At 44.0% G+C, this 12,861-nt stretch overlaps 1 protein-coding gene across 1 annotated transcript in view; it reads right to left on the reverse strand.

Annotated features, from left to right (window-relative positions):
• Positions 1 to 12,861, reverse strand: part of ALG14 (ALG14 UDP-N-acetylglucosaminyltransferase subunit) — a 66,472-nt gene that overhangs the window by 39,820 nt on the left and 13,791 nt on the right. The window contains exon 3 of the mRNA XM_040359969.1: positions 7,031 to 7,153. Coding sequence (XP_040215903.1) covers positions 7,031 to 7,153 — 123 coding nt within the window. The remainder of the gene's footprint in view (positions 1 to 7,030; positions 7,154 to 12,861) is intronic.

Consider the following 12,861-nt stretch of genomic DNA (forward strand, 5'->3'; position numbering starts at 1 on the left):
ACAGTAAGAAGGGGGTAGTCTTATACAGTGAGTATATCCCAAAATCAAAATTTTTCCTGGAAAATTAGGGGGTCGTCTTATACGCCGGGTCGTCTTATACGCCGGAAAATACGGTATGGTATGTATGTATGTATGTATGTATGTACAAATAGAACACACACGCATTATAAATACCTTTTTCTCTTTTTTTTGCGATTAGATCAAGGGTGCCTAACCTTTTGAAGAGCAAGGGCCACTTAAGTGACTTTGTAACGGGTCGCGGGCCACAATTAGCGGAGCAGGCGGATGGCAGCTCCGTGTATGCTCTCTATATGCAGAGCGGACACAGCCCACTATACTTTTGCTGATTGGATTGGAGGTAGGACACAAGTCGGTTTACATCTGCCAATCCTTAGAGGTGAATGGAGGGTCCAATTGGGTCGGACTGACCGTGTGAAAGGGGCCCAAGGCTGCTTTCACACTGATGCGCTGCAGTTTACCCACATCGCTGGTGCAACGACGTGTACCTTCAGCTTTCCTGCACTTTGCAATAGACTTCTATTATATTCTGCAAGTTTGGTGCACTTTCAGAAAGCTCACCAAACTTGCAAGTAATAAACAGAAGTCTATGGCTCAGTGCAGGTAACCCGCAGGTAAACTGCTCTGCACCTGCTTATCAGTTTGAAAGCAGCTCAGTAACCACTGCAGAACAGATCTGCCCATATATACACTGTGATTTAGTAATAAAACAGACCTTTAATAACAGTTTTCTATTCCATCCCAGAGCAGGAGGTCGCGGGCCACATCAGAGGGCTCCGCAGGCCACATGTGGCCCCCGGGCCACTGGTTGGGCACCCCTGGATTAGATAATCAAAAGTGGCTTAGAGAGCAGGGGGGAGCAGCAGTACACAGATCTTCCCAGTGAATGGCTGTGCATGGGGGCGTGTCAGCACAAGTCTACTCATTGTAGGACAGGCAGGCTGTTCTCCCAGCACAGCCAGAAATCTCACCCCGCTGAGATGAATGTGCTCTGATGCCTAGCACGGTCAGTTTGAAAAAGGAAAGCAGGGGGACTGGCAGGATCACCAACTATTTCACACAATTAATACAAAGAGAACACTAGTACATGGTACAACAGGCACACATCAGGAATATGGAATTATGGAGCAACATATTCTATTAATAAAGGATCACGCCACATTCCCATGACTACAGAGGGTAACATACATTTACTTTTTTTTAAAGTGTTATTGTCACAAAGTTACCATATATTATATAAAACATATTATTATTTTTTAAAGTGCAAGAACAGGAATTTCCACATTTCAGATTCCCAAATAGCAGCATTCTTTTCTAAATATATAGAGAAGATTTAAAATCAACCTGCTAGAAATAGCATTGTCTGAGACTAAACCCGGTGTACAGTTCACCGATTACCAGACAGTTATGTAGAAAGTGCAAAATAAATAAGAAAATCTACAGACTTTAAAGACTAAACATCACTAGAGCTCCACTATACAAAGGAATAGCATGAAATGCATTTAACCTTTGGGCTATATCTGCATTTTTATGGAACAATGCATGAACAAAAGCAGAGTGGTGAAAAGGTCTAAGAACAGTTTCCTTTTCTCAACCTATGAATGCGGAATATACAGGCAGGTCACACCGATTTCATGGTATGCTGGAAGTTTTCTGCATTAGTATTTTTTTTTTTTAGGCTCTCATTTTTTAGGCACCCCAATAGAGGAGGTGTGTTAAGCCGTGTACACACGATCGATTTGTGCGATGAAAACAGACCGATGGACTTTTCCATCGGTGGAAAAAACATGTTTTACATTTTTCCTATGGATAAAAAAGAAATTATAGAAAAATCCGATCGTCTGTGTGGAACTCCATCGGACAAAAATCCACGCATTCTCAGAATCAAGTCGACGCATGCTCGGAAGCATCGACCTTCTTTTTTTTCGGCTCGTCGTAGTGTTGTACGTCGCCTCGTTTTGGCACGATCGGATTTTTGACTGATGGTGTGTAGGCAAGACTGATGAAAGTCAGCTTCATCGGATATCAGACGAAAAAATCCATCGGATCAGATGCCATCAGATATCCGATCGTGTGTACCAGGCTTTAGTGGCAATATCAGAGTGAAAGGGGGGGGACGGACGGACTTGGAAAAAAAAAAAGAGAAAATGAATTCAGCTACCACATCTAATGATTGGTAAGCTGCAATGTATTACATTTGTGGTTTTGGGTTTAAGACTGCTTTAGCCTCTCTAAAATGCACATTACTAAGGATTCATTATTAATACTCTTCACACATCCACCTTTCAATGCATGCAATGTTTGAGCACAAATGATAACTCTTCTGAAAAGTCCCTGGTTCTGGATCTGCCAGGGTGAGGCTTATAGAACATGGCCGTGTTGACTTAAGCGGTCAGTGATTGGAACACAAGCCCATTAGGTTCTCAATTTTCATTTTGAAACCTTGGGAGGTACAGAAGCAAGTTCTGGATAAAGGAAAGCACCAAATGCGTGATTCTATATATTCCACGACTAGAAAATGAGGGAAGCATATTGGAGGCAAATTCGAGCAAGTGAAGCAGGGTAACCTAGTCAAATGTGCCTTCTTATATTTGCTTGCAATCACTAGGCAACTGCCAACACATTTGAAGCCATTCTAGGCATTCCTGGGTGCAGGAGCAGAGCACAAGTACAAGCTTCTAGCAAAATAAGTCTCTGTCTGTTCCACTCTCCTTCCATAGCAGGTTTGCTGCATGGCAGTACAAAAAGAATGCTGTACAGGTTTATAAACAAACTTCATATTCCTCTATCTGGTAACACAGATTAGGCCCTCCACAAGAATCTAAGCAATAGTGCATTTTCTGTTTGCGTTTTATTTACAAATGTCTTAGTTGCACAAACCTCATAGCTGGTACATTCTCCCATTCACATAGCAGAACTTGAATTTTATTTATTTTTTAATTGCCGCTTACCTTTGTACTTGCTTAAAAATCCTACCTAGCTTTTATCTGTATTGTTAAAACGATGGTTCACTTGAAAGTGGAACTTCCACCAATTTATCTCCTCCCCCCATATTTGGCACTTTTTGGAGGGGGAAAGCAGATACCTGTCCTTGACAGGTATCTTGTTTCCACTAGCGGGAGTCCACAGCCCATGACATAACCGCTTGGCTCCCACCTCCTCCGCCTGCCGCCGGGCCAGTAGGAGAGAGGCACGGAGCCTCACGCATGTGCAGTAAGGTTCCCGGCGTGAAGCGGTAAGGCTACAGTGCTGGGTTCCCTTACCCGCAATGACGGCGGCATGCACCAGACAGCTGATGGACTCCAGGACAGGTAAGTGTCCTATATATATCAGAAGTCAGTACCCCCTCTTAGAGACCCCCATTAGCTCAAAGGCCCCCCCCCCATCCTTCCTTAGAGATTTCTAGAGATCAGAGAGCCCCCCGCCTCCCCCCTTATAACAGCGGGCCCTGCCCTCTTTAAGACATCATTCACGTCTTGCTAGCAGGACCCAGGAGCCACTGCAAGGAGGGAAGTGTGAGAGTCGAGCTGGGGGGGGGGGGCAGAGCTGCTCTTAAGCTCCTCACACTATGCAGTGTGAGTGCGTGTTTGTGTGTGAATAGATCACCTGGCAGGTTTACTCACATGCACACTGTTCCCCCGCAGCGCCGACAGCACTTTCTACTCCTCTTCTATGCCACCTCCCGAACCTCTGAGTGATGTCACGGCAGGGCCGGCACTAGAAGGCATCTGTCAGGCGGAGCTCATTCTGCCTGACCGGGAAGAAAATATGCCGGGGGCAGGAGGAGTGACTTCCTGTTTTAATTCTCTCTCCCATCCCAAGTATCGGGTGAAGCATCGGGAGCATTTGCGCGAGTACAACTACTCGTGCAAATGCTCGGTATCGGTCCCGATACTAGTATCGGTATCGGGACAACCCTAGTCCTATTATTAAAAGCCAGCAGCTGCAGTATGTTTTTGCGGAACACCGCTTTTTTTATTTGCGGTCTATAGTGTGTTGGTAGATCTCATCATCAGCTGTAAACTAGATTCTCCCTCAAGCTGCACTTTCAAAATTGTTCAGAATAGCTTATTAGCCGTCTATAGAGCCATAGGTATAAACCAGCTTTAAAGAAAAAATTAGAAGGGAAAGAAATATATTTTAAAACATTTATTACAGGGTATTCATATAGCACCAAATATGTACATTGTGAGATTACACACACACACACACAGGTGAAACTCAAAAAATCAAAATTTAATGCAAAAGTTCATTTATTTCACTAATGCAACTTAAAAGGTGAAACTAATATATATGAGACTCATTGCATGCAAAGCAAGATAGTTAATAAAAACCCCAAATCCACAATCTCAGAAAATTGTAATATTACATGCAATCAATAAAACAAGGATTGTACATAGAACAATATCGGATCTCTGAAAAGTAGAAGCATGCCTTCATGCTCAGTACTTGGTTTGGGCCCACTTTTCAGCAATTATGCCTCAATGCGGCGTGGCATGGAAGCTATCATCCTGTGGCACTGCTGAGGTGTTATGGAAGACCAGGATGCTTCAATAGCAGCCTTCAGCTCTTCTGCATTGTTCGGTCTCATGTCTCATCTTTCTCTTGGCAATGCCCCATAGATTCTCTATGGGGTTCATGTCAGGCGAGTTTGCTGGCCAATCAAGCACAGTAATCCCACGGTCATTGAACCAGGTTTTGGTGCTTTTGGCAGTGTGGACAGGTGCCAAGTCCTGCTGGAAAATTAAGTCAGCATCCACATAGATCTTGTCTGCGGAAGGAAGCATGACGTGCTCCAAAATCTCCTGGTAGACGGCTGCGTTGACCCCGGACTTAATGAAGCACAGTGGACCAACACCAGCAGGTGACATTGCTCCCCAAATCAACAGACTGGAAACTTCACACTGGACTTCAAGCATCTTGCAGTGTGTGCCTCTATATTCTTCCTCCATACTCTGGCTCCTTGGTTTCCAAATTAGATGCAAAATTTGCTTTTAATCAGAAAAGACCTTGGACCACTGAGCACCAGACGAGGTGTGTTTTTCTTTAGCCCAGGTAAGACGTTTCTGACGTTGTTTGTTTTTCAGGAGTGGCCTGACAAGAGGAATACGACATTTGAAGCCCATATCCAGGATCCGTCTGTGTGTGGTGGCTCTTGATGCACTGACTCCAGCCTCAGTCCACTCCTTGTGAAAGTCCCCAACACTTTTGAATGGCCTTTTCCTGACAATCCTCTCCAGGCTGCGGACATCCCTGCTGCTTGTGCACATTTTTCTTCCACACTTTTCCCTTCCACATAACTTTCTATTAATGTGCTTTGATACAGCACTTTGGGAACATCCAACTTTTTTCGCAATTACCTTTTGAGGCTTTCCCTCCTTATGGAGGGTGTCAATGATGGTTTTCTGTAAAACTGTCAGGTCAGCAGTCTTTCCCATGATTGTGATTCCTACTGAACCAGACTGAGAGACCATTTAAAGGCTCAGGAACCCTTTGCATGTGTTATGGCTTAATTAGCTGATTAGAGTGGGACACTATGAGCCTAGAATATTGCACCTTTTCACAATATTCAAATTTTCTGAGATTGTGGATTTGGAGTTTTCATGAGCTGTAAGCCATCATCACAATTATGACAAATCACGGCTTGAACTATCTTGCTTTACATGTAATGTAGTTTCACCTTTTAGGTTGCATTAGTGAAATAAATGAACTTTTGCATGATATTCAAATTTTTCGAGTTTGACCTGTACTTCTCTTCTGGGTCCCAGGAGTATATTTACTTTTCAGCTGATGTCAGTCATTCCGGGCTCTGGAAGGATCCCCCGACCATATTGTTGGGATGACAGTTGGCTGCAGCTCTCAGTGCGCAGCTGTGCATGCCCCCTTTCCAGCTTGGTGCTCTCCAGTGAGCACTAGTGGGGCAAGACAGAGCAGTAACTGACAGTCTCCCCAACGTTGCTCCAAGCTGACCAAGAACTGAGCGATCCAAGACTGAGAATTGCTCAATTCTCAGTCTTGGGGCTGCAGCATAGAGGTGAGTATATCTGTGTTTGTTTTAATTGCCATATTTCTCATTTAATTGGCTGCTGTCTAAAATGGCCTTAGTATGTCTGTGTGCATGTGAGGTAGGGATTGTAAGCTCCTTGAGGGCAGGGAGGGACTGATGTGAATGCAATATGTCATGCAATAAAATGCAAATTAATTACTTAAAAATCATACAATGTGATTTTCTGGATTTTTGTTTTAGATTCCGTCTCTCACAGTTGAAGAGTACCTATGATAAAACTTTACAGACCTCTACATGTTTTGTAAGTAGGAAAACCTGCAAAATCTGCAGTGTATCAAATACTTGTCATCCCCACTGTATATAGCCAGATTTGGAGGCTTGCCGGTGGCAAGGGCAGTTTCTAGTTTCACGGGAATCAAAATACATATATTGGGACTTTAAATATATTTCCAATGGTAAAACACAATACAAATGAGTAAATATATAGCTTTATTGTAACAAATGTATCACATACAGGTTAAAAGACTCTAAAATACCACTGTTACCATCTAATAATTGTATTTTAAAGTTCTTTAATCTGTATTTGATAAATTTGTTACATTAAAGCTAAATATGTTTTACTCATTTGTATTGCGTTCTACCATTGGAGGTATATTTAAAGTCCCAATATATGAATTTTGGTATGGCGTAGTAGGGATGATACCTCCAGTGATGTGATGTTATCACAAACAATCTGCCCCATTATATACTGTATATTAAGGATTTGCAAGCTTCTTAAGACCCAGGTCTAGTTGAACCAGCAACCTTACAATAGATAAGTGGTAAGGCACTGCAGTACATAAGGGCCTATATTAAAAAAACAAAAACAAAAAAAATAAAAAATAAAGTTGTTGTGTATAGGCAAACTATTTAATAAGAACCAGAAGTAAAGCTAAATGTAAGCCATCTTCAGAGATATACTGTAGTTACCTCACAACACAGCAGAGCAAAATATGAATGACCTACCAAGTCTGGCTTCAGACGGACAGTTAATGGAAAGGAGTATAGGAAGGACTGTATGGTGGTTACGACAGAGGAACTCCAGGACTGTCTGACTTCTCGGCTTCTGGGAATGTGGTGGATGGTGTACTGCACAAAACAAAATGCACACCAAGTAAGGAATGACAGCCATTTTCTTTAAATGAAAAAAACACCATTATATCAATTTACATAACACATGCATTGCTATTGTGTAATATTGTCTTAGTATAACCATAACAATACTGGGGATGATCAGTGTAGTCCTTGAAATACAATTACTTGCTCATATGGGTGTCTGTTTATGAAGCAGTGGAAAATATCCTAGCATTCACAGTGGAGCTCTCTCTCTCCTGTAGATGCCAGTTTATGAAGCGGTGTAGCTTCTCTTTTTATGAAGTGAAGCGATCTACAAACACTTCAAATCCCCCCCTGGAATCTCGTGAGACTTAATTCAATGAAACACAGAGGTGTCCATTTATTAAGCAGTGATAAATTATCACTGCTCAGTACACCGAAAGATGGCCAACCCAATGTTAATAAATAGTTCCCCTATATTATATGTATTTTTTATACTAAAAAATACAAACACACAAAAATATGAGAGGGGGGACATGGTTACTGCCTTGGGGGGGGGGGGTCTGATCGAGGAAGTCGAAAATCTTCCTCCTTCCCCTGGGATTCTCTGTTCTCTCCCTGATTTACCAGCTCCGAGTTGGTGAATCGGGAGGGTGAATTCTGACAGTTAATGACAGCTTCTGAGGGTCCGTTTATGAGCCGAGATCAGCGTCAATCCTAGGGATCACTGCTGTTCACAGTTTCATAAATGGACACCATGGTTGGCTCACTGCATTTCTCAGCAATATTTCTATTGTCATAATGCTGCAACCGATTATGCAAGTTCAATAAGGAGATATGACAAAAAAATTAATAAAAGAAGTAGTATGTGCCGCTTGATGGGGGAGTGGAGGATCAGGTAAACAAGTCTGTTTCTCCTTTCCACTTGACAAAACAAGCTCTGAACCCTTGTGGGGCAGGCAAAGCCCCTCTGCGAGGGATTATTTATCTGCCCCTAGCTGGGCTTTAAAGCGGAGTTCCACCCAAAAGTGGAACTTCCACTCAATCTACTCCTCGCCCCCTTACATGCCACATTTGGCATGTAATTTTCTTGGGGGGGCTTCAGGAGGAGTGGGACTTCCTGTCCCACTTCCTCTTTCCGACCAGGGACCACTAAGGGGATACGTCATATCGCCTTTTAGCAGGCCCTCCCTGTAGGCGATCACCTGGGACACGCGACAGGTCCCAGGCGAGCGTCTGTCCACTCAGGGAGCGCTGCGCATGCGCAGTGAGTGCCTGGCCATGAAGCCGAAAGCGGTCACGGCCAGGTGCCCACAGTTGCAATGGAGGCGCCGGTGGTGAAGGGGGGGACCGGAACGAAGCTCCCGGCGGCACGTTGCTGGACCGTGGAACAGGTAAGTGTATGTTTATTAAAAGCCAGCAGCTGCATTTTTTGTAGCTGCTGACTCTTAATAAACATAAAAAAAGACTGAAACTCCCCTTTAAGTCATCTTTCTACAGTCAAAGCAATTTAGACAGAGTGTAGGAGTAGTTTACCATAAATTACTGGAAATTTGTTGTAGCAGATATACAAAACAAAAAGTGGGAAAGCATCAGCCTGAAAAACTGATGCTGAATCAGGATGATCCATAAACAAAGATGTCCAGTTGGACTTTCATGGCCAATCGTGATGGTTTTACGCTAGGCCAGTACCGGAGATATCTGCTGAGTGCTCCCGCTCATGCCTGTAGACACATACCAGATATTTGTCTGGTGCAAACTTTGATACTTGTAGAAAAGTCTTCTGTATCAGAGATTGTTCAGAAAATAGACTAGTTAAATAGGAAGCGTGCACTATAAACAACTACTATTTTGGTCTTTGTTGAAATATTAGATCTTGAGAGTTTATTTATATAAATTCATATTTATTTATATTATTTTTTTTTAGGTACACTGTGTTATTGTTAATAATTTCTAAATATTACCAGCTTGCAAAAATAAAACTGGAAACCGCTTTTGCACGTAGTATGTATTTTATTTATTACAGAGGTACTCCACCTAGTGGCACATAATGACAAGATCATCTTACGGAACAGGCTTTTTTTTCTCTATTGCATTTTGCAAGGGGTTTTGTTAACGTGTATTTTTATGCATTCAGTACAAAACAGCAAGTCACAAGATCTCAGTATAACACTCTTTTTGGAACTTGGGCTTAAAAAATAATTATGTAAATCACAGGCTGCAATAGGTGGCGAGTGCCAAAAATAACAGCATACAGAATTTAACAGCCCCCTCATGCGGGGAAATATCACAGCCCCAAACTAAATGTCTTTGAATTGAAGTGAGATAATGTTTTCATCATTTGAAAGATGCAAAATGCTTGGTAAAACTAACAAGATAGCACCATTGATTATGAAAAGTTTAAAGTGGCACTAAACTCTGGTTGAAAAGTATTCCATTATGTGTTCTTAAAGGGGTTGTAAAGGTAAAAGTTTTTTCACCTTAATGCATTCTATGCATTAAGGTGAAAAAACATCCGACAATACTGGCCCCCCCAGCTCCCCCATTATACTTACTTGACCCCTCGAAAGTCCCGCGCTCGCCCCCGACATTCACTTCGCCGTTGATTGGCTACAGTGGATGGATTGAAAGCAGCGCAGCCATTGGCTGGCACTGCTTTCAATCACATCCAATGACGCAGCGCGCCAGGGGGCGGGGCTGAGTGATACAGTCAGCGGCTAAGGCCGCCGCTGTATCACAGGAGCGCGCCCGCAATAACTCAACACCATGCAAGCACGCTCGCATGAAGGTGTTGCGTCCTTGCAGGGGGGAGCCGAGACAACCACCGAGGGACCCCAGAAGACCAGGTTCGGGGCCACTCTGTGCAAAACGAGCTGCACAGTGGAGGTAAGTATAACACGCTTGTTATTTAAAAAAAAAAAAAAAATTTTTTATCTTTAGTGATCCTTTAAAGGGTTTGTAAAGGACATTTTTTTTAAATAACTAACATGTTATACTTACCTCCACTGTTCAGCTCGTTTTGCACAGTGTGGCCCTGATCCACGTCTTCTGGGGTCCCTCGGTGCTGTCTCTGGTCCTCCCCGCAAGAACTCCACACATTCATGCGAGAGGTGTGGAGTCCTTGCGGGCACGCTCCCGCGATACAGCCGACAGCCATAGCCACCGACTGTATCATTCGGCCCCACCCCCCCGGCGCACCTTGTCATTGATTGTGATTGACAGCAGCACCAGCCAATGGCTGCGCTGCTTCAATCGACCAATGAATGACCTGGGAAGCCGGCAAAGATGCCAGTGCGTTCACGGCGCGGGACTTTCGAGTGGTCAGGTAAGTAAACGGGGGGACTGGGGAGGCTGGAATTCTCGGAAGTTTTTTCACCTTAATGAATAGAATGCATTGAGGTGAAAAAACTTTTACCTTTACAACCCCTTTAACTCTTAGAGCCTTCTATTGCTCCCAGAAGTTTCCAAATGCTTTTTTTTCTCTCTTCTGCTGCTGTGACCGGACTTCCTGTTAAAGGTGGTTATGTTCATTCTCCACAGTCTCATTGTATGTAGGAATGTAGCCATCCTCTCTTATTTCCTCCAGAGATGAACTATGGGATTTGTAGTGTGCATAATCAGTGCATATCGCCAGTTTGCAAACAGAAGTGAGGAGGGAATGGGAGAGGTTAGAGAGCTCAAAGTGAACATTAGAAGGAGGGCAAAAAAGAGATTTTTAATACAGCTTACCTGTAAAATCTTTTTCTTGGAGTACATCACGGGACACAGAGCGGCATTCATTACTATATGGGTTATATGGAGTACCTTCAGGTGATGGACACTGGCAATCTCAAACAGGAAATGCCCCTCCCTATATAACCCCCTCCCATAGGAGGAGTACCTCAGTTTTGTAGCAAGCAGTATGCCTCCCAAAATGGTCCTCAAAAGAGGGGTGGGAGCTCTGTGTCCCGTAATGTACTCCAAGAAAAAGATTTTACAGGTAAGCTGTATAAAAAATCTCGTTTTCTTTATCGTTACATCACGGGACACAGAGCGGCATTCATTACTATATGGGATGTCCCAAAGCAATGCTTACAATGAGGGGAGGGAGAACATCTCCAAGACAAAAGGATTTAATTTAGAGAAATACTCAAATCATAATAAATCCAACTTAGTTGAGAAAAATAATCTTAAATTTTAAATTTAACTCAAAAAAGAGGAGCCCCCGGAATCCGAGGGTCTCAAACTGCAGCCTGCAGCACTGCCTGCCCAAAGGCTGTATCAGTATTCCTTCTTACGTCCAACTGGTAGAATTTTGTAAACGTGTGGACAGAAGACCAGGTTGCCGCCTTGCAAACTTGAGCCATAGAGATCTGGTGGTGTGCTGCCCAGGAGGCGCCCATGGCCCTAGTAGAATGAGCCCTTAATGATACTGGAGGAGGCAACCCTTTCAAGCCGTAGGCCTGAGTGATTAATTGCTTAATCCACCTAGAAATGGTGGACTTTGCAGCTGCCTGCCCCTTCTTGGGCCCATCCGGTAAAATGAACAGCACATCTGTTTTCCGGATCTTCTTTGTAGCTTTAAGATAGGCCTTCATGGCCCTGACAATATCCAAGGTATGCAGCAACCCTTCCTTTCTGGAAGTAGGTTTAGGGAAGAAGGATGGTAATACCAAATCCTGGTTCAAATGAAAACTGGATATAACCTTCGGTAGGAAGGAAGGATGAGGGCGGAGAACGACCCTGTCCTTATGAAAAATAAGATATGGTTCCTTACAGGATAAGGCCGCCAGTTCCGATACTCTTCTTGCGGAAACTATGGCGACCAAAATACTAACTTCCTTGTCAGTAAAACCAAAGGAATTTCAGCCAACGGCTCAAACGGTTGTTTCTGTAAACTTGACAGAACAAGATTTAAATCCCACGGACAAAGCGGGGATTTAACTGGAGGTTTAATACGTAAGACCCCTTGAAGGAAGGTCTTAACCAGCGAGTGGGTGGCCAGTGGCCGCTGAAACCACACTGACAGAGCAGAAATCTGTCCTTTGATTGTGCTTAATGCCAATCCTTTATCCACTCCTAGCTGGAGAAAACTTAAAACTCTATCGATGGTGAACTTGCGAGGAAGCCATAGCTTGGACTCACACCAGCCTACATAGGCCTTCCAGACCCTGTGATAAATCACCCTAGAGACCGGTTTCCTGGCTCTGATTAGGGTAGAGATTACTCTCTGAGACAGACCTCTACCCCTGAGAATCAGGGATTCAGCCTCCAGGCCGTCAAATTTAGATGCCGTAAGGCAGGGTGGAGGATCGGACCTTGTGATAGCAGGTCTGGCCGTAGAGGAAGAGTCCAAGGGTCTCCCACTACCATCCTTAAGATTAGTGAGTACCATGCCCTTCTGGGCCATGCTGGAGCTACCAGGATGACTGGTATGTGCTCCACCCGGATCCTGCGCAGCAGGCGGGGTAGTAACTGGAGCGGGGGAAACGCATAAAGAAGTTTGAACTGATGCCAAGGGCAAACCAACGCATCGGTTCCGCAGGCCATCGGATCCCTTGAGCGGGACATGAACCTGTCTAGCTTCTTGTTGAGTCTCAATGCCATGACATCCACGTCCGGCACTCCCCATCTTTGGCAGAGTGCTTGAAAGATTTGTGGATGCAGAGACCATTCCCCCGGCAATAGAGTCTGGCGGCTTAAGAAGTCCGCCTGAAAGTTGTCCACTCCTGGAATGAATATTGCCGATATGCAGGGCACAT

Source organism: Rana temporaria, chromosome 7, assembly GCF_905171775.1.
Source record: "Rana temporaria chromosome 7, aRanTem1.1, whole genome shotgun sequence".
In the NCBI taxonomy this organism is placed as follows: domain Eukaryota; kingdom Metazoa; phylum Chordata; class Amphibia; order Anura; family Ranidae; genus Rana; species Rana temporaria.